Source organism: Staurois parvus, unplaced genomic scaffold (genome assembly GCF_062004578.1).
Source record: "Staurois parvus isolate SC_StPar_1 unplaced genomic scaffold, SC_StPar_1.0 ptg000031l, whole genome shotgun sequence".
Taxonomy (NCBI): Eukaryota; Metazoa; Chordata; class Amphibia; order Anura; family Ranidae; genus Staurois; species Staurois parvus.
The window spans coordinates 14,289,858-14,315,000 of record NW_028317827.1 but is presented as its reverse complement, the minus strand read 5'-3'; the positions used below and the strand labels follow the sequence as shown (position 1 = coordinate 14,315,000).

General features: G+C 41.3%; 1 protein-coding gene across 2 annotated transcripts in view; it reads left to right on the top strand.

The window, feature by feature from the left end:
* Positions 1-25,143, top strand: part of TTC21B (tetratricopeptide repeat domain 21B) — a 132,623-nt gene that overhangs the window by 24,055 nt on the left and 83,425 nt on the right. For both annotated transcript variants that reach the window (XR_016307954.1, XM_089660237.1), the window contains exons 2-6: positions 5,501-5,630; positions 5,740-5,850; positions 8,353-8,519; positions 10,995-11,117; positions 16,469-16,626. Coding sequence is in view for 1 of the 2 variants with exons in the window: in XM_089660237.1 (XP_089516363.1) it covers positions 5,501-5,630; positions 5,740-5,850; positions 8,353-8,519; positions 10,995-11,117; positions 16,469-16,626 (689 nt within the window). In the remaining variant the exon portion in view is untranslated. The remainder of the gene's footprint in view (positions 1-5,500; positions 5,631-5,739; positions 5,851-8,352; positions 8,520-10,994; positions 11,118-16,468; positions 16,627-25,143) is intronic.

Sequence of the window (25,143 nt, the reverse complement as noted above, 5' to 3'; positions counted from 1 at the left end):
AGACATGTCGCAGAATGCATTTTGGCAGAAATTTATAACTAAATTAGATTTTTGCATTTTTTTTTTTACTGGACATGTTTTATAGCAAAAAGTCCAAAATATTGTTTTTTTTCCTCAACATTGTCAGACTTTTTTTTTTATAGCGCAAAAAATAAAAACCACACAGGCGGTCAAATACCACCGAAAGAAAGCTCAATTTGTGGGGAAAAAAGGATGTAAATTTAATTTATGTACCATATTGCATGACTGCGCAATTGTCCATTAAACTAGCGCAGCGCTGTATAGCAAAAAAATGGCGTAAATTGCAGTATCTATACCATAGTTTGTAAACGCTATAACTTCCACAAAAAGCAATCAATATACACTTATTGGGATTTTTTTTTACCAAAAACATGTAGCAGAATACATTTTGGCCTAAATTTATAACCAACTTTGAGTTTACTATATATTTTTTATAGCTGAAAATAAAAAATATTGTTTTTCTTCAAAATCTTTGGCATTTTTTTGTTTATAGCGTGAAAAATAAAAAGCGCACAGGTGATCAAATTACACCGAAAGAAAGCTCTATTTGTGTGAAAAAAAGGACGTAAATTTTGTTTGGGTGCAGCGTTGCATGACCGCGCAATTATCAGTTGAATTAGTGCAGCTCCGAGTAGCAAATAGAGGCCTGGTCATTAAGGGGGGTAAATCCTCAGGAGCTCAAGTGGTTAAGGTGGACTGTGCCTTTAAGCAGAGAGAACTCTGTAGGACACCATATACTCTGCACTATGATCAGTGTAAGCACTCATTTCAGGGAATGATCATGATGTTTGCATAACAGGGCACCCCATGTTTTAATATTCCTAGGGTACCTCCTAGCATCTGCATCCAGTCTCTATGTTATGGGCTTTTTATTTTTGCTTCAGTACAGGTACTCTTTAAGAGTCAGTGAGTGAATATTTTCTGTGTGTTCTGGATTCATTATTCAAGGTATTTAAGGTGTGATAAAAGCAATTATTGAAAAAGTTTGTTTGCTAGATCTCCCTTCGTCAAAAACAAACACAGCTGTTGGAAGATGGTAAAGATATTTTGTAGTATTGACAACTATGGATTGGATGGCCTGGTTCATTCACACCTTCAAACCGTGCTGCAATGGATGTGAATGAGAAAGAAGCAATCCTTCCAGTAATGGTAGTTCCAGCTGAACTCTGCACACTTCTACATAGTGGCATTTATAATGGTGCTCAGACATGAAGGATGGTAGGAGGTACAAGGCGAGGTACTTTCACCGAAAAACCATTTTACTAATTAGATAGAGTAGGTCTGTTAGTAGTAATAATAAATTCGCTCTAATTGCTGCAGCTACTTTAGTTTGTCATATTTCATGTCTGTGTAAACCCTATAGTGATATTTATGGCAATTAAATAAAAAATAACAAACATGTCATACTTGGCCAGTGGTTTTGCACAGAGCAGCCCCAATCATCCTTTTCTCAGGTACCCTGTGGGCGCTCTTGGCTCCTCCCTCCTGCCGAATGCCCCCATAGGCAGCTTGCTATGGGGGCACCCAAGCAGGCTCACTCCCAAGCCTCTGCTCTGCGTGTCCATTCACACACAGCTGTGTCTTGGCCCTGCCCCCTCTCTCTCCTCATTGGCTCACTGGCTGTGATTGACAGTGATTGTCTCAGGCGATGAGGAGGGAGAGGCAATGCATTAACTGGATTGCGATGGGGCTCAGGTACATTATAGAGGGGGCTGTTGCACACAGAAGTTAAAAAAACCTTGAGCCTTTATAACCACTTTAACAATGAACTTCTAATATTTGATCCCTTATGGTCTGCTGAATATACTGAAAGGGGGAGATTTACTAAAACTGGAGCACTCAAAATCCGCTGCAGCTGTGCATGGTAGTTAACATCGCTTGTTTAATGAGAAAAAACAATGTGGAAACTGGGTTCTATGTAGAGCTGCACCAGATTTTCCACTCCAGATTTGGTAAATAACCTCCAAAGCGTATTTTTTGCTAAAAAAAAGACTGAAAATTTTGCAAAAAAAAAATTCTTTCTGTTATAACATTTTACAAATAAATAATTGTTCATAAAATTAGTCTAAAATGTATACTGCTACATGTATTTGGTGAAAATAGCCCAAATCAGTGTATATTACTTAGTCTGTAGGAAGGTTATAGAGTCCACAAACTATGGTATATACAATGCCTTGAAAAAGTATTCATACCCCTTGAAATTTTCCACATTTTGTCATGTTACAACCAACAACATAACTGTATTTTATTGGGATTTTATGTGATTGACCAACACAAAGTAGCACATAGTTGTGAAAATGGAAGGTAAATGATATGTTTTTCAGAATTTTTTACAAATATCTGAAAAGTGTGGCATGCATTTGTATTCAGACCCCTTTACATCATGAAGGCCAAGAAACACACCAGACATGTCAGGGATAAAGTTGTGGAAAAAGTGTAAAGCAGGGCTGGGTTATAAAAAACAATATCCTAAGCTTTGAACATTTCATAGAGGGCTGTTCAATCCATCATCCGAAAATGGAGTATGGCACAACTGCAAGCCTACCAACACATGGCCGTCCACCTAAATTGACAGGCTGCGCAAAGGCAGCATTAATCAGAGAAGCAGCCAAGAGGCCCATGGTAACTCTGGAGGAGCTGCAGAGATCCACAGCTCAGATGGGAGAATCTGTCCCCAGGACAACTATTAGTCGTGCACTCCACAAATCTGGCCTTTATGGAAGAGTGGCAAGAAGAAAGCCATTGTTGAAAGAAAGCCATAAGAAGTCCCCTTTGCAGTTTGTGAGAAGCCATGAGGGGGACACAGCAAACATGGAAGAAGGTGCTCTGGTCAGATGAGACCAAAATTTAACTTTTTGTCCTAAAAGCAAAACGCTATGTGTGGCGGAAAACTAACATTGTACATCACCCTGAACACACCATCCCCAACGTGAAGCATGGTGGTGGCAGCATCATGTTGTGGGGATGCTTTTCTTCAGCAGGGACAGGGAAACTGGTCAGAGTTGATGGGAAGATGGATGGAGCCAAATACAGGGCAATCTTAGAAGAAAACCTGTTAGAATCTGCAAAAGACTTGAGACTGGGGCGGAGGTTTAACTTCCAGCAGGACAACAACCCTAAACATACAGCCAGAGCTACAATGGAATAGTTTAGATCAAAGCATATACATATGTTAGAATGGCTCAGTCAAAGTTCAGACCTTAATCCAATTGAGAATCTGTGGAAAGACTTGAAAATTGCTCTCCATCCAATCTGACAGAGCTTGAGCTATTATGCAAAGAAGAATGGGCAAATATTTCACTCTCTAGATGGGCAAAAATGGTAGAGACATCCCCAAACAGACTTGCAGCTGTAATTGCAGCGAAAGGTGGTTTTACAACGCATTGACTCAGGGGCTAAATACAAATGTACGCCACACACCAGATATTTGTAAAAAAGTCTGAAAATCATTTTTCTTTCACTTCGCAATTATGTGCCACTCGTATTGGTCTTTCACAAAAAATCCCAATCAAATACATTTACGTTTTTGGTTGTAAGATGACAAAACATGGAACATTTCAAGGGGTATGACTACCTATTTCAAGGCACTGTGTCTGAAAATTGATCAATCTTGATGTATTAACGGCCAATCTCATTTCTTGAGGCCCAAAAATGTCAGGACAGTACAGATATCCCCCAAAATATTCCTTTTTGGAAAGTAGATAGTCTGAGGTATTTAGTAAGAGGCAGGGTGAGGTTTTTGAGTTAAATTTTTTTGTGAAATTAAGAAATTAAAAAAACATAAAAAAGAAAACAACTTGCGCTTTTTTTTTTACTTGTCACCAGTGCAGTACAATGTCGTCCTATAACTGGTGTGGCTGTGACCAGGACTCTGACTGGTTACAGTGCAAAAAACAATGTTTTAAAACATTTTTATTCCTTTTTTTAACGATTTTTTTTATAACACACTGCAACCAGATTAATATAATGTAACCATAGTTACATTTTACTACTCTGTGGAAGTGATATTTGTTTTCTTCTTTTTACACTTTATGATTACTCATTATGAATGAATTTAATTGCAGAAAGCAAGCATTTGTTTTTTGTGAGTAGCTGTGATTGGCCACAGCTAAACACATGACACACATGGACTATGATTGGCCCAGTCTGTACCATGTGATCACTGTGGTAGCAACAACTATCTAGAACAGTGATTCTCCGCTTCCACATCGGTCCTTCAAGTAAGGCATATGCATATTTAAGAGGTGTGACAATTTAATTCCCAAAATGGGGGATTAAATAATTTTTGCTTACATTTACCCTGGCGGCTGTTGTCACCTTCAAAGTAGTCCCCTCGTGAAGCAATGTACTTTTCTAGACAATGGTGCCACTACCGGAAACATTCCTGGAATTAATTTTCCGGAAGGCTGCGCAGTATCTTTGTCGCAGCTTGCTGGATGTTGACAAATGTCATCAAATCTGTGTTCTTTTAAGGCATTTTTTTATTTTGGAAACAGCCAAAAGTCACAGTGTTCTATGTCAAGGGAATACGTTGTTTAAGTTTTGGAATTGAATTCTGGGCCAGGAACTCATAAGCTCTTAAAATATAACTAAAGGCAAAACCTTTTTTTTTTAGTTTTGGACAGAATGGAGATGGATTAGAAAGATTGATAGGTGTTTAGGTTTTCATTGCTGTCTGTGGCTCTGTTAGGGAGATTCATCCACTCTATTTGTCCTGTTTACTGTTATCATCAAAAGTGAAAGTAAAAGAAACCCCAAATTTTGGGTTGTCCCCAGAAAAGTAATAAGGGGAAATTGTCCTATGGGAACACAAGTTCAGGTGACCTGGGGTCCCCAAGGAATTCCCACTTGTTGGGCCAGAGTTCCTGTCTTTTCCTCCAAACAGATTTCCTTTAACATTTTCATTTTGCACATTTGCATCCATCCTTTGCGTTTTTTCCTGCCCACTTCTTGCGTCATCATGGACATCTTCCCGCCCATCCCTAAACCACCTATGGCATTCGAAAACACTTGCTTTCTTTGTGGAATGTTCACCATAAGCCTGTTGCTAAAGTTTCACTCACTCACTTTGCTAATTTTCACATAAAATTTGATGGTAATCTGCTGCTCCAGATTCCTGTCACTCATTTTTCACTAACAGCATAATGCACACATGGTAAAGAGTCAACTGGTCTGTGAACCAGGCGAGTGCAAGTTAGAACATGTCAGAACTCGCTCCGGTGTGGATGGCTTTGTGACTGCCATAGTGCAACACCATCGGCATTCCGAGGTATTAAATTGTCATATTTCGTACATTGATCCAAGCTGGACCAATGTAACTGCAATAAAGCCCATACCTGGATTTTAGCTTCAATGTATTTGAATATGCGCTTTCGAAATTTGAGTGTAAAGAGATTTGAAAATGTTAAGCACATAAAGATATCCATTGTCCAGGGATCTGCATAGAGAGCTTACTCTACTAATTGTTTCCTTTTTTTAGGCATTAATCAATTACTACTGCCAGGAAAAGTACTTTCATCATGTTCAAACCTCTTCTAATGAAGTTCTCAAGGAGTATGTTAATGATCCCGTATTCCTCTTTTTCCGGGCCTTTGGGATGTTAATGGAAGGTAATTGGTTTTAACTGAAAATTCTCACTAACTCTTAACTGTAATACTTAATGGAAAACCTCACTTGTTTCAGTGTATTCACATGTTTTATTCATTCGGGATTCTACAGATCAAGTGTCGGAGTTCTTCCAGGAAATGGAAATGATAAAGGACAAGTCCGATGTTTCACTGTGTTCTCTTATGGCTTTAATATATGCTCACAAGAAAAGTTCAGATCCAGGTAATTTTTTTTGTTTCCATACCAAATAATCTTTTTCACAATTCCCCAAAGATCTATCCATTGAGATTATCCTGGACTAAAGTTATCCATGGTCGGATTTCTCTTATTTAGGCCACAGGATGAACAAGAGAAAATCAATTTGTTCCCCTATCCATGCTAAAGAGCTCCTTAACCACTTCCCGTCCGGCCCATGTATATGTATTGTGGGTGCAATGCTTTACAGGCTGCAATGGGTAGGCTAAGTTCCTATCATTGAAGTGGATTGTGAAATATGGTAATATCAAATGCCATAGCAATCAGCTAGAATTTGTCTCATACTATCTAGTGTTTTAGCAACCTTAACCACTTCACATGTATATAAACGGCTGGACAAGAGCAGTGCAGGAGCAGGTGGCCATTTATAAACATCCTCCCTGCTCCCTGCTTGTGCGCGCTCCCTGGGAGCGCGCGGCACCGCGTTCCGGTGCCCGCTGTGAGCACTGATCGTTGTACGGGACCGATCACATGAAGAGTAGTAAGCAAGATGTCACTTCTGCTTACTATGTGTGAAATCTGTGAATGATCACAGTGGTCACATGGTACAAGGCTATTCACAACAGCCTTGTACCATGTGACAAGCTGTGACCAATCACAGCTCACACAGTATTTCTCAATGGCTGCAAGAATGCAGCCAGAGAGAAGGAGAAATGATTGCTTCTACAGCCTTTATGGGTGTAGAAGCAATCAGTGTAAAAAGAAAAAAATCTTCATCACCCCCCACAACAGTGTCACTGACACTGTACTGCTAGGGTGACGGTATGTAAATAAATAATATAAAAAAAAAACTAAAAATGTAAAAAAAAATTATAATTTTTGGTTATAAACTAATTTGGGTTTTTTTTTTTTTTTTTTTTTTACTAAAAAGATAACTGAATACATTTTGGCCAAGATTTATGAAGAAAGATTATTTATTTGCAAAATTTTATAAGAAAAACACTTTTATTTTTTAAATTTTTGGACTTTTTCATTTGTATAGCAAAAAAAATAAAAAAATCCCAGTGGTGAATAAATACCACCAAAATTAAGTTTTATCTGTCTCAAAAAAATGCAAAAAAATTCATATGGGTACAGTGTTGCATGACCGCGCAATTGTCATTCAAAGTGTGATAGCACTGAAAGCTGAAAATTGGCCTGGACAGGAAGGTGGTAAAAGTGTCCGGACTGGAAGTGGTTAAAATAAAGAGCCATAGAAATGATATTAACAACTGGCTCTATTTGGTGTTTCACAGTGGAAGAGTTTATATCCGGTGCAATACTTGACATTCTGAAACAATAATTTACTAAAGGAGTTGAGAATCTTCACACAGTAAATTGTGTTAGTATTAAAAGAGAAGTATGGGGTTTGTTTTTTTTCCTCCAAATTACACTTACTCAGGTGGATGCAGAATCGGTCCAGTCCTCCATCTTTCCCCTGCCGGCAACAAGTGTGAGAACTCAGCGATCACATGACCGCTGCTTGCTGAGTTTGCACAGTCACTCTGAGCAGAGTGGTGGCTGTCAGTCCTCACTGTCTGCTCTGCAGCCCCTCGCAAGCACTCACTGGAGTCGGAACTTTAAAGTCGGGATCTTTCCCCAGCCTGGACCAGCTGAGTGATGTCACAAGCCTGCTGTCAGCTGAAAATGGGCCACAAGACTGCAGAAAGAACTGCACTCCTTTTGATCCACAGGAGAATTACAGCCAAAAGATTTTTGACTGTACTTCTCTGTGAATGTCAATTATACAGTCATCCAAACAGCAATTTCCTGTGTACCTATTTCGTCTGCTTGTGGTTGGTTAATTGAAGTGAATTTTTACATTTACAATTATTGTGTATAGATTCTCAACTCCTTTTAGTAAATCAACCCTATTAAGTCTATTTTCTTCTATACCACTATGCATGTGCTTGACTGTTGATTGGAGGAGGACCTCATAGGCGCAGTAGCTTTTTAATTCTGTAACCCAAGACCCATAGTAAATGGATCCCAACTTTGCCCATTGAAGAGTAACACCACTTTTTATGAAATAAAATACAATCCCTTTTGGGTGATCAATGTACACTTCGAGGATGTTATCCACTTCCCCGTAGGTGGACGCGACATAATGTCAGCATCATCGCAGTATCAACCTTTTCACCCGGAAATGCTGTTTAATAAAGACATGGCTAGACAGCCATTCGATCACTTCTACAAGTGATGAAAGGGGGTGCCCCCACTTCTGCCTCTCCATAAAGAGGACTTGTCACTGCATCCCCCCCCCCCCCCCATACTTACACATGTAAGTCCCATATGCATATGTATACGGTGATCGGACCACACATGTGAGGTATCATCGCTATAGTCATAGCTGGAGCAATAATTCTAGCACCAGACCTCCTGTGTAACTCCAAACTGGTAACTTCTAAGGGCTTTTAAAACATTGCCTATGGAGAATTTTAGGTACTGTAGTTTGGCATCGTTTGGCATAACTTTGAATGACTTTTGTAGATAGAGAAACTATTCAGGACCTGGAAATGAGGATGAAGGAGCAACGAAAAACATCTGGACCTAGGGCCTTATATTATGCTGGGTTGTTCCTATGGCATGTTGGACGCCATGATAAAGCTCGGGAATATGTCGATAGGATGATCAAGATATCAAATGGTGACAAAGATGTAAGTAGTAATACCGTGGAATATATAACATGTAGAGAGGCATACCTTGTTTATGGTCACCTAAATAGGCTGCCTATAAAATACTATATTAACCTAATATTAGCATGTACTGTAGCTGCTAGAATCTAGTCCAGATATTGTTTTTTTTTTTTCAAGCTGCTATATTTGTACAACTTTATACTTCATACAGAGAATTCACCCCTCTTTTCTTCCACTTGGGGAACTCAGGCTGTCAGCACAAAACTTTCCTATGTTATATTCAGCAGCATGCATTGGGTGGGGGCTGGGCTCTCACACACTAAAATTGGTGCAGCTGTGCATAGTAACCAATCAGCTTCTAACTTGTTCAGTTAAGCTTTGACAATAAAATAAATAGCAGCTGAGTGGCTAGCACTTCTACATGGCAGCACTGGGGTTGTTGGTTTGAATGCCAACCATGGCACCACCTGCCTGGAGTTTGCATGTTCTCACTGTGCCTGCTTGGGTTTTCACCCATTTTTTTTCAGTGATTTTAAACCCTTTTTTTTAAATAATAACAAACATTCCATCCTTTCCTGCTGTATGCCATGATTTTGCACAGAGCAGCACCAATCATCTTCTGGGTCTCCTGCCTGTGCTCCTGGCTCCTCCCCCCTCTGCCTAGTGCCCACCATAGTAAGCCGCTTGGTACTCATGTAGGCTCACTCCTGAGCTGGCTCTGTGTGTCCATAGACACACAGAGAGTGGCTCGGCCCTGCCCCCCGCTCCCTCCTCACTGGCTGTGATTGACAGCATTGGAATCCAGTGAGGATGAGGGAAGAGAGGACCTGCAGTCGGGTGCAGCGCTGGATCAGTGGAGGAGTCTGGTAAGTGTTTGGGGTGAGGGGGGCACAGCAAGTGGTAAAATGTTAATTACCTTAATGCAAGAAATACTTTTAAGTAAAAAGATTTAGATTTAGAACCACTTTAAAAGCCCTTTATGTGTGTTTAAGTTGTGTAGTTTGCCTGGAATTCAGCTTAGAGTTAAAAGAAACCTCTCCTCTATCCTCCTGAGGCCTCGTACACACTGGCATTTAGCACCATTGCATGGCGCTCTGGCGTTTAGGTACGTGCATGTGTGCATCCTTTTAAACTCTTTCAGAGGCTGAAAGCTTTTGCTGCTGGACCGTGCACAGGGTGATAGTAGTATTTAAAGCACTGTGCGCCCAGGGACGAATGCCCAGAACATAAGCAGCCTACATTCCAGGCACTCGTCCTTAGGCCAGGGGTGGGCAACTGTGGCCCTCCAGCTGTTGGTGAACTACAAGTCCCATCGTGCCTCTGGCTTTGGGAGTCATGCTTGTAACTGTCAGTTTTGCAATGCCTCATGGGACTTGTAGTTCTACAACAGCTTGAGGGCCACAGCTGCCCACCCCTGCCTTAGGCACATACTGGCTTAAAGTGTTACTAAACCCAGGACCCTGCATTCACTATATCTGGTCTCCCACAGTACACACAACATGGAAATACAATTATTTTAGTAAATATAAACTCCTAAATACCGTTTCTCATCAGCAGCTAGAGCAGTCTTGTGACTTCTATCAGTGTCCAGCTGAGCACTGACTACAGCTTGTAGGAGGAGTATTGATTCTCCTCTCACTGCCTTATGAGATTGCAAAACCCCTGACCCTCTGTATGGACGGTACTGATTGGCCCTGTGCTGATCACATGCACCCTCCCAAGAAAAAAAAAACTAGCAATATGCACCAAACGGAGCATGTGCAGAGTGTCCCTGAGGCTGTGTTCTATCATGAGATGAAATGGGGAACGTGGAAGAGGGGAAGGATCAGACATGATCAAACATCCTTTTTGCACAATGCAGAGGATTAGCCACAGTGAGTATAACAAGCATGCTTTACTGCATATACAGACTGATTTTCTGTTGTGGGTTTAGTAACACCTTAAACATTAGTACCACTCAGTGGACGTCCAGCCATAGCAGCTTTTAGCCTCTCATAAACTGTAGCAGGCTGCTGGCAGGCCAGGCTGGACAGTGTGCCTGTGCCTTCCTTAATGCCAGGATCTCATGCATCGGGTCTAAATGCCCAGAGTGCATGAACCCAACCTTTTCTCTTTTGAACATTACGACATATATCTGTTGAGCTTAAAGATGTTAAACTGCTTCTCAAATTCTGGTGCAGTCACTATTGCAGTCACATCTTGGCATGCTCTTGAAATGAAATAGTTTATTTCTTTTAAAAAAAAAAAAAAAAAAAAAGGGTTGTTAAAAACATTGTGAATTGTTCTCTTAGCACATTGATTTTTTTCCCTTTCTAAAAGTGTGATTGTATATTCACTGCCACATTTTTGACATGGGGTTTTCATACTGCATAGACGTCTGATTGCTTGTTGAAGTTAAGTGCCAGAATCCCATTAGTTCCTAAAACCGTCACAGCAGAATGGACTGTCTTTAGTGTGCGATGAGTGGAGAAAAAATTAAAATGTCTGTATTTGCAGGGATTGGTTTTGAAAGGATGGCTTGATCTGACCTGTGGCAGAGAAGCCTATGCTAAAAAGGCTCTGAAGTACCTAGAGGAAGGACTGCACAATGATATTGATGTGTTTGCTATGATGGGAAAGGTAAGCTTGTCAAAGTAATCCTGTGCTAGTCCTATGTGTATTAGTAGAACCCAATGCCCTGAACATATTGGCATCATAAGGACATGAACGTTTTGGGTTCCGCGCTTGTTTCAGCTGTTTAGGCTAAAAGGGTAGATTTAGACAAATCTCTTAAAGCCCAACTTCTGGCAATTTGTTCTTTCCCATGCCCGCGCTGCACGGGTCAACTGCTTGTTTTTTCTAGGAGTCAGCAGAAAGCTCATACTCGCCTTATCCGCCAATCCTCTGGAAAACCGCGCTCCCCCAAAATCTAGCAGTGGACTGTTCCTGTCTATGGAGTGTGCTTTGAGTGTGCTGACATCAGGAACAGTCCATTTTCAAGACCACATAGCTCAGGGGTGCCAGACCAGTCTTGTGTGGGGAGGTAAGGAGTAATGTTGTCACCCTAGGGTGATCTCAGTTTTTCAGTTTCAACAAACTTTGTTGTATTAGTAACATAGCATATGATGCATAATCATTCTCACCATGCGTAGTTGAAATGCATTGAAGGAGCAGCTACATATGCATCACATACCATGTTGCCAATACAATAAAGTTTATTGACACTGAAAAAAAAACTACAGCGGAAAGGGATCTGTGTGCTTGTTGTTAGGGTATAGAGATGGCTGGTCTGGGCTCCCATGGCCAATAAGCACACTATGATTATAGCCTGGGCCAATAACAATATTGGGAGTTTCTAGAAATGAGGGGGGGGGGGGGTGAGACTGCCAAGGCAAAAAAACTGCATAGTCCTATCAAAGTAGTAAAACCTCCAGGCCCATTGTTCATCATACCTAAGGTTCTGGTAAGAGTATTTGATTCTATTTCAGCTGTTCTAAACCTCACACTATGGGTCTAACGACATGTGTCAACGTCCAAATTTATAAAAATGTAACTGAGCAGTTTTTTCATAGATAAACTCTTTGAATGGTATAGTCTGATTGACTAAAAGGTAGGAGGTCTCACATTCACCCATCCATCCCATGGCTGTCATTTGTATGGCTAGAAAGAGCATCTAAGGATAGAGATGAAGTAACAGGATTAATGTCGCTCATTTAAAATACCATATAGGCAGCACTGCAGTTGCCTGGCTTTGCTTGAAGCCTCCCTGATGGCTCTTTCAGGAGACCACTGACAGCCAAAATAAGCATAGCCACACTATCTGGGTGTGCTTGCAGCGTCCATGCGTAGGAGACTTAGAAATGTTTGAATAGAAGGTATAATTTTGCTACAGAATTGGGTAACTTTTTTATGAGTCGTTTACCAGAATGCCATACTGAACTGAGTCAAGGTCTACTGTAACATCAGAGCCTATTCGGTGTAATTAACAATTGAGATGTTCTTATATGCAGAGAATGTCTTCAAGAAAATCTCGATTGTGTTTTTAGAAGTGGTGCTGGCTTCAGTTGAGCAAGGAGACTTAGAGGATAAGTTCACTTTTAGGAGCATGCTACATCAATATTTATTTCAGGTACTTCTATAGTGCCATCAATATACGCAGCGCTTTACGTATATATTGTACATTCACATCAGTCCCTAACCCTCAAGGGGCGTACAATCTAAGGTCCCTAACTCACATTCATACATACACATACTAGGGACAATTTAGACAGGATCCAATTAACCTACCAGCATGTCTTTGGAGTGTAGGAAACCGGAGTACCCGGAGAAAACCCACACAGGCACAGGGAGATCATGCAAACTCCAGGCAGGTGGTGCCATGGTTGGGATTTGAACCGGTGACCCTAGTACTGCCAGGCAGAAGTGCTAACCGCTTAGCCACTGTGCCGCCCAATATTTAGATGTAACATGTAATATGCTCCTATGCCCATTTCCCACTAATTTTTACTAGTAATGGCAGCGATCAGCGACTTATAGCAGGACTGCGGCGGGCATTCTCACACTGGGGAGAACTGACTTGGTGTCACTGATCTCCCCATTGACACCAATACAGTGATCAGTGCTAATAAAAAGCACTGATAATATACTAATGGCACTGGGCAGGAAGGGGTTAACATCTGGGGTGATCAAAAGGTTAACTGTGTGCTGTGTTTTACACTGTGTGGCTGTGTTTGTGCTTCACTGTAAGCACACTGCTTTGCATGGCTATGCTATGCACAGCCATGCAAAGCAGTGTGCAGGAGCTGATTTGTTTACAAACAGTTTTCTCCCCCATCGGAGATGCTTGGCAATCACTGGGCACTGGCAAGTAATCAGGGCTGGGACCCAGTGATTGACAGCTGTGGCCATGAATGGTGGTGCGGGTAGGGTGCACCTCGCACGTGCCCCCTACCCATAAATGCAAAATCACATAAATATACGTGATTTTGCACACCCGTGCCGCCTTGTAGCAGTGCTTCTATTATAGTGCGGACTAGAAGTGGTTAACTAATCAATTTTCGTTGTTCACCACAATTGATACCCAAGCAGCTGCTTCTGAGGAACCTCAGCCTCCTATCATGACTTTGTCCCTACAGTACAGAGTTTCAGCAAACAATAAATCCTATACAAAGTATTACGTCATTTGAGAAATTTAAAAGATGGGTTTAAAAATATTTTGGCACAAAAGGGGTTACTGGAAGCAAACACATGCTTTATTGCTTTAGAGGGTTGTTAAAATAATGTGACCTTCATGAAGGGTTCTTTGAAAACAGTGGATTTCATTATAAGATTAGTATTTAAGCACATTTTGTATGCACATTCTCTGCTGTTTAGAAATGTTGAGAAAAGTGAAACTGTACTGCATTGTAAACATTTGGTGAAGTGAAGATTCCTGACTAAATGCAGACACTACAAGACTACACTTTAAACTGACTGGTGCTAGATTAAAAACCTGCACTTCAGAATCTACAGCATCTGACACTTCCAGGAGTGCCAGATGCCTGGCACCCTTCTGTGCTTCATGGTTCCTTCTGCTAGGCTTAATGTCACTACAGGACACAGATGTGACATAGAGGCTATAGGAGGAAACCAAAAAGATCAACAGGGAACTAGACATCTGCCACTCCTGGAAATGTTTTAGATGCTAAAGAGAGGGAGAAGATCGGCGAGGCAGGTAGGTATTCTTAAAAAGCAGACCTTTTTTATCTAGAGAAAGCATCATTTTAATTTAAAAGATCCTTTTCTGTGCCCTTCTGTAATTTAGTTTCAAATGATCACTGTGGCTTGACTTTTTCTGGCTTCAGGTCTAATCAACAACTGCCATCCACTTTTCTGCTGAAAGCACCCCTAGTGGCCACTGAACCAGGCCTGATCAGGACTTAACCGAGAAGATATGGAAAGTCAGGTCTGGTTCACACTGATGCGATTTCAGATGCACTTTGGGTTGCGCTGAATAGCATGATAAAGGAAATAACACTGCTTCCAATGGTGCCCATTCACATCAAGGCAGTGCAGCTGTGATGCTACTTTGGGGAATTCTCCTGTGCTACCTTGGTGCGCTGCGGTGCGATTTTTTGGTACACATACTGCAGTGAAAACACATCAAAATCACATCTACATGTGTTTTTTTTATGTGTTTTTGTGTGCAGTTTGTGCTGTTTGTTAGGGCATGTGATCTGGTATATTCAGGAGAAGGGGGTGGGTACTCGCTCGTCCTTGCCCCCTCCCTTCCTGGATTGCTGGGCTGCATGCTCGTATAAGGGTCTGATATGGATTTCGGGTGGGACCCCATGCCAATTTTTTTGGAGTGGGGTTCCCCTTAAAATCCATACCAGACTATGGATTTTTTTGTGGGGGGGCACACAATTTTTGGCATGGGGTCCCCCTTAAAATCCATACTAGACCCAAAGTGCCTGGTATGGATTTAGGGCGGACCCCCCAGGCGGTTGTTTGCATTCTGCTCAATGGGAAATACCCAGCTGACAACAGGATGACCCGTATTTAGGAAGCCAGCAGGTGCCACCAATGACAATGACTGAAAATTAGATCAAAATCACACTGCACTAGTGTAAACCTAGCGTCAATTTGCGGTGCACAATGAATCTGCCCATAGGCTGCATGTCTTTTTATGGCCTATTCACACCACAGCACCATGTGCATGCATTGTCGTATATTGCAGTTTGCTATAACCTCTCTGGCGTTATTCCCGAGTGTAGCTCGGGGGAAAGTTTCAGCACCACAAGAGGTAACCCGGAGCTACACTTGGGATTACCCTGCAGCATTGCTCCGGGATCTCTTCTGCACTTACCTTTTCCTTCGCTCCCGCGATGTCCCCCCTGCAGTGTCCCCAGTCATCTCCTCTGGCCGATACCGGCATCCTTGTTCTGGGTTCCGTCCCCTGTGAGCGTCGGGGTGAACGGGGGACGGAACGGCGGGAAATTTGAAAATGACAAAAAGTGACATTCACTAAAATCACATAGTAAAACATTACTGTATCAAACCATTTCACATACATTTTGTCCCTAGTGCTTTGTCCTGTGCCCTGCTTGCATTGTTACCGTTCTTTCTGCCTGGAAACTGAGAAAAGTCCATGGCATCCAAAAAGCACCGCTTTAGGTCAAAAGCGGTTTTAGACCAGCTAGAGAACAGCGATAGTAAATTAGAACCACTTACAGAATTGAGTGATAATGATTCGTGGGGAGATTCGTCATCAGACACTGAAAACGATTTTGCGACTAAGATCGGTGATGTGCGAACTTGGCGCTATATTTAAAATTTCAGTGTTTTTGGTTTGATTATATTATTGAATTAAAATTATTATTATTATTTATGATTATTTATTAAATTATAATTTATGATTTTGTGTTTCAAATTTTAACAGACCCGGGATGTTTACTAGACTCTCGTTCGGACAGATTTTAGTGCGTTATTCCTAAAAATCACAGGCCTACAATAAAGAAAAATACATATTCAATGCAAAAAAATGTACCACTTTGAGCACAGAAACACTGACATCATCATACCGGTAGGGAGGTTAAGCAGCCATACAAAATGAATAGGCTGCACACATCTCAAGGCATGAGAAAATTAGCTGCTGTCTGCATTTTTTTTGCAGTACAATACAAAGTACACCATGTTTTGAACTGCACTGCTGTGTGTTGCAGATGGTGTGAATTGCCCCAAATGTTAAAAATTCAACCAAATTCACTGTTGTCATTGTCTGAGCCAGGTATCAAAAGCATTACAAAAGTATTTTTTTTTTTTTTTTGCCAAATGCATTTAATTTTGCTTACAGTTTGTGGCTAACCAGCTTTTCTATTAGGTTTCATTGCTTTACATTTGACTAAATGATTTTTAGGTAGTATGAATGGCATTGATATAGTTTCCTGTGTGTGTATCTTTTATAAGATTTACACATATTAATAAAGCCTCACATTTGCTTCCTGTTTCAGGCCCACTATCACGAAATGCGGCAGAATTACTCCGGAGCCTTGGAAGCCGTGAACAAAATCCTAGCCAGCTCTTCAGGCTTCGTTCCTGCTCTCATTAAGAAAATGAAGCTACAACTGGCTTTGCAAGACTGGGAACAGACAGTAGAGACAGCTCTAAGGTTCAGTATGCAGCTAACACACCACCAGCGTGTCAAGTGCTTTTGTTTCCAGATAGTTGGAGATATTGAGAAATGTGTGGGCTGGTGGCATTTCAGTTGCTAGGAAAACGCAGAAGAACCAATTATGGAACAAAATTGCTGAACTGATTTTGAGAACAGTGAGCTGGCGATCTTGGATTAAACATGTAAAAAACATTGTAGATGGTGTTTATGTGCAATTTACAGCTAAAAACAATGTACCCCCCTAAAGCTGGTTCAGTGATTGAACACTTAGGGGCCCATTTGTGCCATTTGCGGTAAGCTGCGCTTGGCAACTTACAGTTGTGAAAAAAATGTATTTAAGGTACAGCACGTGCATTACTATTATTATTATCCAATACAATGCTGGACAAGAGGGTTAGGAAGGCCCTGTTTGTGCAAACCTACAATCTCAGTGGGGGGGGGGGGGCAAGTGACACAAAAGATAATTGAGAAATGAGTTGATAGAGAAAGTAAAAGTTTAGTTCAGGAGGAATAGGCTTCCTTCAACTGATGAGCTTTCAGAGATCACCTAAAGGCGGACAAAGTTGGAGATAGCCAGACAGATTAGGGTAGGGAGTTCCAGAGGATGGGAGAGGCTCTGGAGAAATCCTAGATGCGAGCATGGGACAGGGTGACAAGGGAACTACGGAACAGGAGGTCTTGGGAAGAGCAAAGATGTGTTGATGTAGCTAAGGGCAGATTGATGAACGGATTTGTATGTTTTTAGGAATTTAATTTTTATTTGTTGGGTGACCAGAAGCCACTGAAGGGATTGGCAGAGAAAAGGTGGCGGACAACCACTATCTATGTATGTGTATGTATGTATGTGTGTGTGTGTGTGTATATATGTATATATATATATATATATATATATATATATATATATATGTGTAAACACAGTTGTGTTCAAAATAATAGCAGTGTGTTGAAAAAAGTGAATAAAGCTCAAAATCTTTCTAATAGCTTTTATTTCCATACACACAAATGCATTGGGAACACTACACATTCTATTCCAAATCAAAACATGAAGAAAAATATATCAAATTTGTGTTGTTCCTCTAAAAAAAATTGCAGAAAAGTGAATATTAGACTGTTCAAAAAAATAGCAGTGTTTGTATTCTTCTTTACAAACTCAAACATTCACTATATAAACTGAAAAATGTTTGAAGATTTTGCTTTCCTTTGAATCACTTAATGAATATTTAGTTGTATAAGCACTGTTTCTGAGAACTGCTGTACATCTGTGTTGCATGGAGTCAACCAACTTCTGGCACCTGTGAACAGGTATTCCAGCCCAGGATGATTGGACTACATTCCACAGTTCTTCTCTATTTCTTGGTTTTGCCTCAGAAACTGCATTTTTGATGTCACCCCACAAGTTTTCTATTGGATTAAGATCCGGGGATTGGGCTGGCCACTCCATAACGTCAATCTTGTTGGTCTGGAACCAAGATGTTGCACGTTTACTGGTGTGTTTGGGGTCGTTGTCTTGTTGGAACACCCATTTCAAGGGCATTTCCTCTTCAGCATAAGGCAGCATGACCTCTTCAAGTATTCTGATGTATTCAAACTGATCCATGATCCCTGGTATGCGATAAATAGGCCCAACACCGTAGTATGAGAAACATCCCCATATCATGATTCTTGCGCTACCATGCTTCACTGTCTTCACAGTGTACTGTGGCTTGAATTCAGTGTTTGGGGGTCGTCTGACAAACTGTCTCCGGCCACTAGACCCAAAAACAACAATCTTACTTTCATCAGTCCACAAAATATTTCTCTTTAGGCCAGTCAATGTGCTCTTTGGCAAATTGTAACCTCTTCAGCACGTCTTTTTTTCAACAGTGGGACTTTGCGGGGGCTTCTTGCAGATAGCTTGGCTTCACATAGGCGTCTTCTAATTGTAACAATACTCACAGGTAACTTTAGACCTTCTCTGATCTTCCTGGAGCTGATTGTTGGCTGAGTCCTTGCCATTTTGGCTATTCTTCTATCCATTCGAATGGTAGTTTTTCGCTTTCTTCCACGTCTTTCAGGTTTTGGTTGCCATTTTAAAGCATTTGCGATCATTTTAGCTGAGCAGCCTATCATTTTCTGCACTTCTTTATATGTTTCCCCTCTCCAATCAACTTTTTAATCAAGGTACGCTGTTCTTCTGAACAATGTCTGGAATGACCCATTTTCCTCAGAATTTCAGAGAGAAATGCACTGTAACCAGCATGTACAACATTTGCTGCCTTCCTTCCTTAAATAAGGGCAATAATTGCCACCTGTTGTTCAAAGAATGAATGACCTCACTAATAGTACTCCACACTGCTATTATTTTGAACATGCCCCTTTCAATTAGTAATTTAATTACACAGAATCAGCAGCATGCATGTCATGACTGTTGGATTTCTATTACTCTACTACACCTACTAGTAAATTATTTGCCATGTAGAAATATCATTTCTACCAAAAACAGTGATTGATCAGGTTAGTGATGTCTGACTGCTATTATTTTGAACACAACTGTATATGTGTGTGTGTGTGTGTATATATATATATATATTTTTTTTAATTTGGGGTAGAAAGCCGCGAGCTGTCCAGTCCTGTACTCCGTCCTCTGGTATGAGTGAGCAGGTCTTAGTGGCGGGCAGCACAGGAGCTGAAGCTGTGCAGTAGACTGACACATGTGCCAGTGCTTGCTTGCTTGGCATGGCCACCATTCACAGGGTTTTTCTTTTGGAAAGCGTTCTTTGGTTGGACAAGGTGAAGATGCAGGGCAGTAACGGCACAATCTCCACCTCATCCGATCAGAGAATGCTTTACATTCATTAAGAAAATGCATAGTGTTCTCTGATGGGCGCCCATGTCAAGCGAGCAACTTCCTGTATTCACTAAGCAGTAGGGCAGCCACTCAACACAGGGACTTGGAAGCTAGCAGTATTCAGTAGAGTTGTTGTGCCTACTACAGTGATTTCCAACTTCCACAGGGTTAGCCAGGTGTGGCACTTGCATACTTCAACTTTAATAAAATTGCATTAATTTTAATTATCCAAATCAAAACTGGGTTCTTCTCAACTGCATATTCACCAAACATACAGGTGAAACTCGAAAAATCTGAATATCGTGCAAAAGTTCATTTATTTCAGTAATGCAACTTAAAAGGTGAAACTAATATATGAGATAGACTCATTACATGCAAAGCAAGATAGTTCAAGACGTGATTTGTCATAATTGTGATGATTATGGCTTACAGCTCATGAAAACCCCAAATCCACAATCTCAGAAAATTAGAATATTGTGAAAAGGTGCAATATTCTCGGCTCAAAGTGTCCCACTCTAATCAGCTAATTAAGCCATAACACCTGCAAAGGGTTCCTGAGCCTTTAAATGGTCTCTGTCTGGTTCAGTAGGAATCACAATCATGGGAAAGACTGCTGACCTGACAGTTGTGCAGAAAACCATCATTGACACCCTCCATAAGGAGGGAAAGCCTCAAAAGGTAATTGCAAAAGAAGTTGGATGTTCCCAAAGTGCTGTATCAAAGCACATAAATAGAAAGTTATGTGGAAGGGAAAAGTGTGGAAGGAAAAGGTGCACAAGCAGCAGGGATGACCGCAGCCTGGAGAGGATTGTCAGGAAAAGGTCATTCAAAAGTATTGGGGACTTTCACAAGGAGTGGACTGAGGCTGGAGTCAGTGCATTAAGAGCCACCACACACAGACGGATCCTGGACGTGGGCTTCAAATGTCGTATTCCTCTTGACAAGCCACTCCTGAACAACAAACAACATCAGAAGCGTCTTACCTGGGCTAAAGAAAAACAGACCTGGTCTGTTGCTCAGTGGTCCAAAGTCCTCTTTTCTGATGAGAGCAACTTTTGCATCTCATTTGGAAACCAAGGACTCAGAGTATGGAGGAAGAATGGAGAGGCACACACTGCAAGATGCTTGAAGTCCAGTGTGAAGTTTCCACAGTCTGTGTTGATTTGGGGAGCCATGTCATCTGCTGGTGTTGGTCCACTGTGCTTCATTAAGTCCAGGGTCAGCGCAGCTGTCTACCAGGAGATTTTGGAGCACTTCATGCTTCCTTTCTACAGACGAGCTTTATGGGGATGCTGACTTCATTTTCCAGCAGGACTTGGCATCTGCCCACACTGCCAAAAGCACCAAAACCTCTTTCAATGACTGTGGGATTACTGTGCTTGATTGGCCAGCAAACTCGCCTGACCTGAACCCCATGGAGAATCTATGGGGCATTGCCAAGAGAATGATGAGAGACATGAGACCGAACAATGCAGAAGAGCTGAAGGCCGCTATTGAAGCATCCTGGTCTTCCATAACACCTCAGCAGTGCCACAGGCTGATAGCTTCCATGCCACGCCGCATTGAGGCAGTAATTGCTGCAAAAGGGGCCCAAACCAAGTACTGAGTACATATGCATGCTTATACTTTTCAGAGGTTCGATATTGTTCTATGTACAATCCTTGTTTTATTGATTGCATGTAATATTTTAATTTTCTGAGATTGTGGATTTGGGGTTTTCATGAGCTGTAAGCCATAATCATCACAATTATGAAAAATCACGGCTTGAACTATCTTGCTTTGCATGTAATGAGTCTATCTCATATATTAGTTTCACCTTTTAAGTTGCATTACTGAAATAAATGAACTTTTGCACGATATTCTAATATTTTGAGTTTCACCTGTAGAAACAAGAATGAGACTGTACATTTGCTATGTTACACTAGGTGGCGCTCTACTGTTACTTTAAGAAGCTGAAATGTAAAATGCTGCAGATTTTTTTTTCTAAAGTGTATCATCCACTAAAAGGTCTATGCGTGTTTAAATACTGCATGTATGTAGTTGGTAGTAAAATAAGTGGAAAAATCTTTAAAAGACTGTGAAGTACTCCCAGGTTATTTTTGGACAAAAATTTTAGAACTGTTTACAGGTTGGAACCCCCCCCAAGCAATCTGGTGAGCTGCCACTGATTACTAATAGATTGTGAAATGACCACATTGTGTGTACTTAGTTATATCTACTGCAGATGCATAAACCTATAGCACCACTTACCATGGCAGGCTCAGATTCCCTTCCCAATAGTTCTGTAAGAGCACATACTGTCACTGCTTTGCTGAGATTTTCATTGTACAGCCCACCTGGTGCCACACAGCCTCCCCTTCAAAATCCTCCCAGTAGGCCCTGTGCGTCTGCCATGGATGTAATTAATTCCAAATAAAATACTGTAAGCAACGGCTTTTAAGCAGAAACTAGTGGGATAGCATTAAATCTGTCCATGGACAGTTCTTTTTTTTTTTTTTTTTTTTTTAGCCTGTAGACTGAAAAAAGCAAACAGATTTCTCAATCCACACAAGCGAACTGGATAGAATCCTCCCCACTGAGACTGAAGCCAGCCATTATTATTATACAGTATTTATAAAGTGCCAATAGTTCGCTCAGCGCTGTACATTACAAAGGGGGACAGAACATGTGACAGAACAACAATACAATGCAAAACATGAGGGGATTGAGGGCCCTGCTCTTTCGAGCTTACAATCTAGGAGGGAGGGGAGCCATAGATGGATTGGATCTCAGTCGGTTCAGCAGGGATTGGCCAAGATTCACTCTATCTCTGGGCAGGCTGGTTGTACTGAAGTTGATTGAACCAGCCTGTTGAAAATTTTTGCATGTGACAACTGCCAGCGGCTATAGCCACTAGCAGTGATCATTGTGTTCAGCTGGCAGAGAAGGCTCCCTGCTGGCAGAACACAATAGAGCTGTGTGAGTGATTCAGTGTTGATGGGGGGATCAAGTGATATTCTTTCCTTCCCCCAGAGTAGAAGGAAGGAAAATTGAATAATATTTGGCTTGCTTTAGACTTTGAAGGCTAAGTCCATGTTACCTTTCACTTTAAATAGCTAGTTTGAGCCAAACAGACCCAAACAAATTACTTCCTTAACTAAATTATTCTGAGGCTGTCAGCGCTGTATCATATTGTGGTATCATCAGCTACATACAGTATACAACGCTGTGTTCCAGCAGCAGTATGGGCAACTTCCTGTCTGCTGCCAGGACAAAATCGAGTTGAGATGATCACTTCTCAGCCATTCAGAGGAAGCTTTGAATTTTTATTTACTAGGTGATGGGCAGGCAAATGATGTCACAACTTCCACCTTGGCCACTTAGAGGAAGCCTTGTATTCAGTCATTAAAATACAAGGCTTCCTCTCTGAATGGCTTGGCTCAAACAAATGATTTAATGTGAAAGGAAACCTGGACTTTGGCTTTCAGCCCATCCTCCATGGCATGCGTACTTACCCAGGCATGCGTCCCCAGCGCCTTCTTTTGCAGCATTACTCCCTGTCTATAGTCTGGTGTCAACTGGCATTGTGCTTAGACAGGGGAACGGCATGGTGGCCCCCCTTCCTCCTGGGGCACAGTGTTCAGGTATTGTGATTGGCTGCTCAGGCCCGAGCACTGTCACATAGAGGAGGTCACATACTCCCCTATATCTGAAAACCCCAATCAGTGAATGAGCGCTTGATCAGTGTGGGGGTCATGCCCCAAGGGGAGGGGGTCCCTATGTGCAGACACTCACTTTGCCTGGAATATACAGTATATATGTCTGCTTCACCATGCATACTGTATGTACAGTGCATCCAGAAAGTATTCACAGCACTTAACTTTTGCCACATTTTGTTATGTTACAGCCTTATTCCAAAATGGATTAAATTAATTTTTTACCTCAACATTCTACAAACAATACCCCCATAATGACAACGTGAAAAAATTTTGTTTTGAAATCTTTGCAATCTATTCAAAATAAAAAACAAAAAAAAACCCATGTACATAAGTATTCCCAGCCTTTGCTCAATACTTTGTTGAAGCACCTTTAGCACCAGTTACAGCCTCAAGTCGTTTAGAGTATGATGCTACAAGCTTGGCACACCTATTTTTGGGCAATTTCTCCCATTCTTTGCAGTATCTCTCAAGCTCCATGAGGTTGGATGGGGAGCATCGGTGCACAGCCATTTTCAGATCTTTCCAGAGATGTTCAATTGGGTTTAAGTCTGGGCCACTCCAGGACATTCACAGAGTTGGCCCATAGCCATGTGGGCTGTGTGCTTAGAGTCGTTGTCCTGTTGAAAGATGAACCGTCGCCCCAGTCTAAGGTCCAGAGCGCTCTGGAACAGGTTTTATCAAGGATATCTCTGTACATTGCTCCATTCATCTTTCCTTCGATTCTGACTAGTCTCCCAGTTCCTGCCGCTGAAAAACATCCCCACAGCATGATGTTGCCATCACCATGCTTCACTGTAGGTATAGTATGGGCCAGGTGGTGAGTGGTGCATGGCTTCCTCTAGACATGATGCTTGGCATTCAGGCTAAAGAGTTCAATCTTTGTTTCATCAGACCAGAGAGTTTTGTTTCTCATAGTCTGAGAGTCCCTCAGGTGGCTTTTGGCAAACTCCAGGTGGGCTGCTATTTGCCTTTTTACTGAGGAGTGGCTTCCGTCTGGCCACTCTACCATACAGGCCTGATTGGTGGAGTGATGCAGAGATGGTTGTTCTTCTGGAAGGTTCTCCTCTCTCCACAGAGAAATGCTGGAGCTCTTTCAGAGTGACCATCGGGTGTTTGGTTACCTCCCTAGCTAAGGCCCTTCTCCCTCGATCGCTCGTTTTGGCGGCCCGCTCTAGGAAGATACCTGGTGGTTCCAAACTTCCAACATTTACAAATGATGGAGGCCACTGTGCTCATTGGGACCTTCAATGCTTCAGAAAGCCCTTCCCCAGATCTGTGCCTTGATACAATCCTGTCTCGGACATCTACGGACAATTCCTTGGACTTCATGGCTTGGTTTGTGCTCTGACATGCATTGTTAACTGTGGGACCTTATATAGACAGGTTTATACCTTTCCTAATCATGTCCAATCAACTGAACTTCCCACAGGTGGACTCCAATCAAGTTGTGGAAACTCAAGGATGATCAGCAGGAACAGGATGCACCAATTTTGAGTGTCATGGCAAAGGCTGTGAACACTTATGTACATGTACGTTTTTTTTTTTCCTTTCTTTTTTTATTTTTAATAATTTGCAAAGATTTTAAAACTAACTTCTTTCACGTTGTCATTATGGGGTATTGTTTGTAGAATGTTAAGGAAAAAAATTAATTTAATTCATTTTGGAATAAGGCTGTAACATAACAAAATGTGCCAAACGTTAAGTGCTGTGAATACTTTCTGGATGCACTGCAATATAAAGAATACATAGACACAAGATTTTTAAGACCTAAGACACATTCATATAGTATGCATCAAAACTGATTTAATTTACATGTATTTAAAATGCATTGAAAAACTATAAATACTATTTACATGAAAATTAAATCTTATATATATATATATATATATATATATATTAAAAAAATAAATAAATCTGATAGCAGACAGTAGGCAGCCTTCACAGTGCTCTGGTGTAATAAGCCAGCCTGTATATCAATCAGCAGGCTAG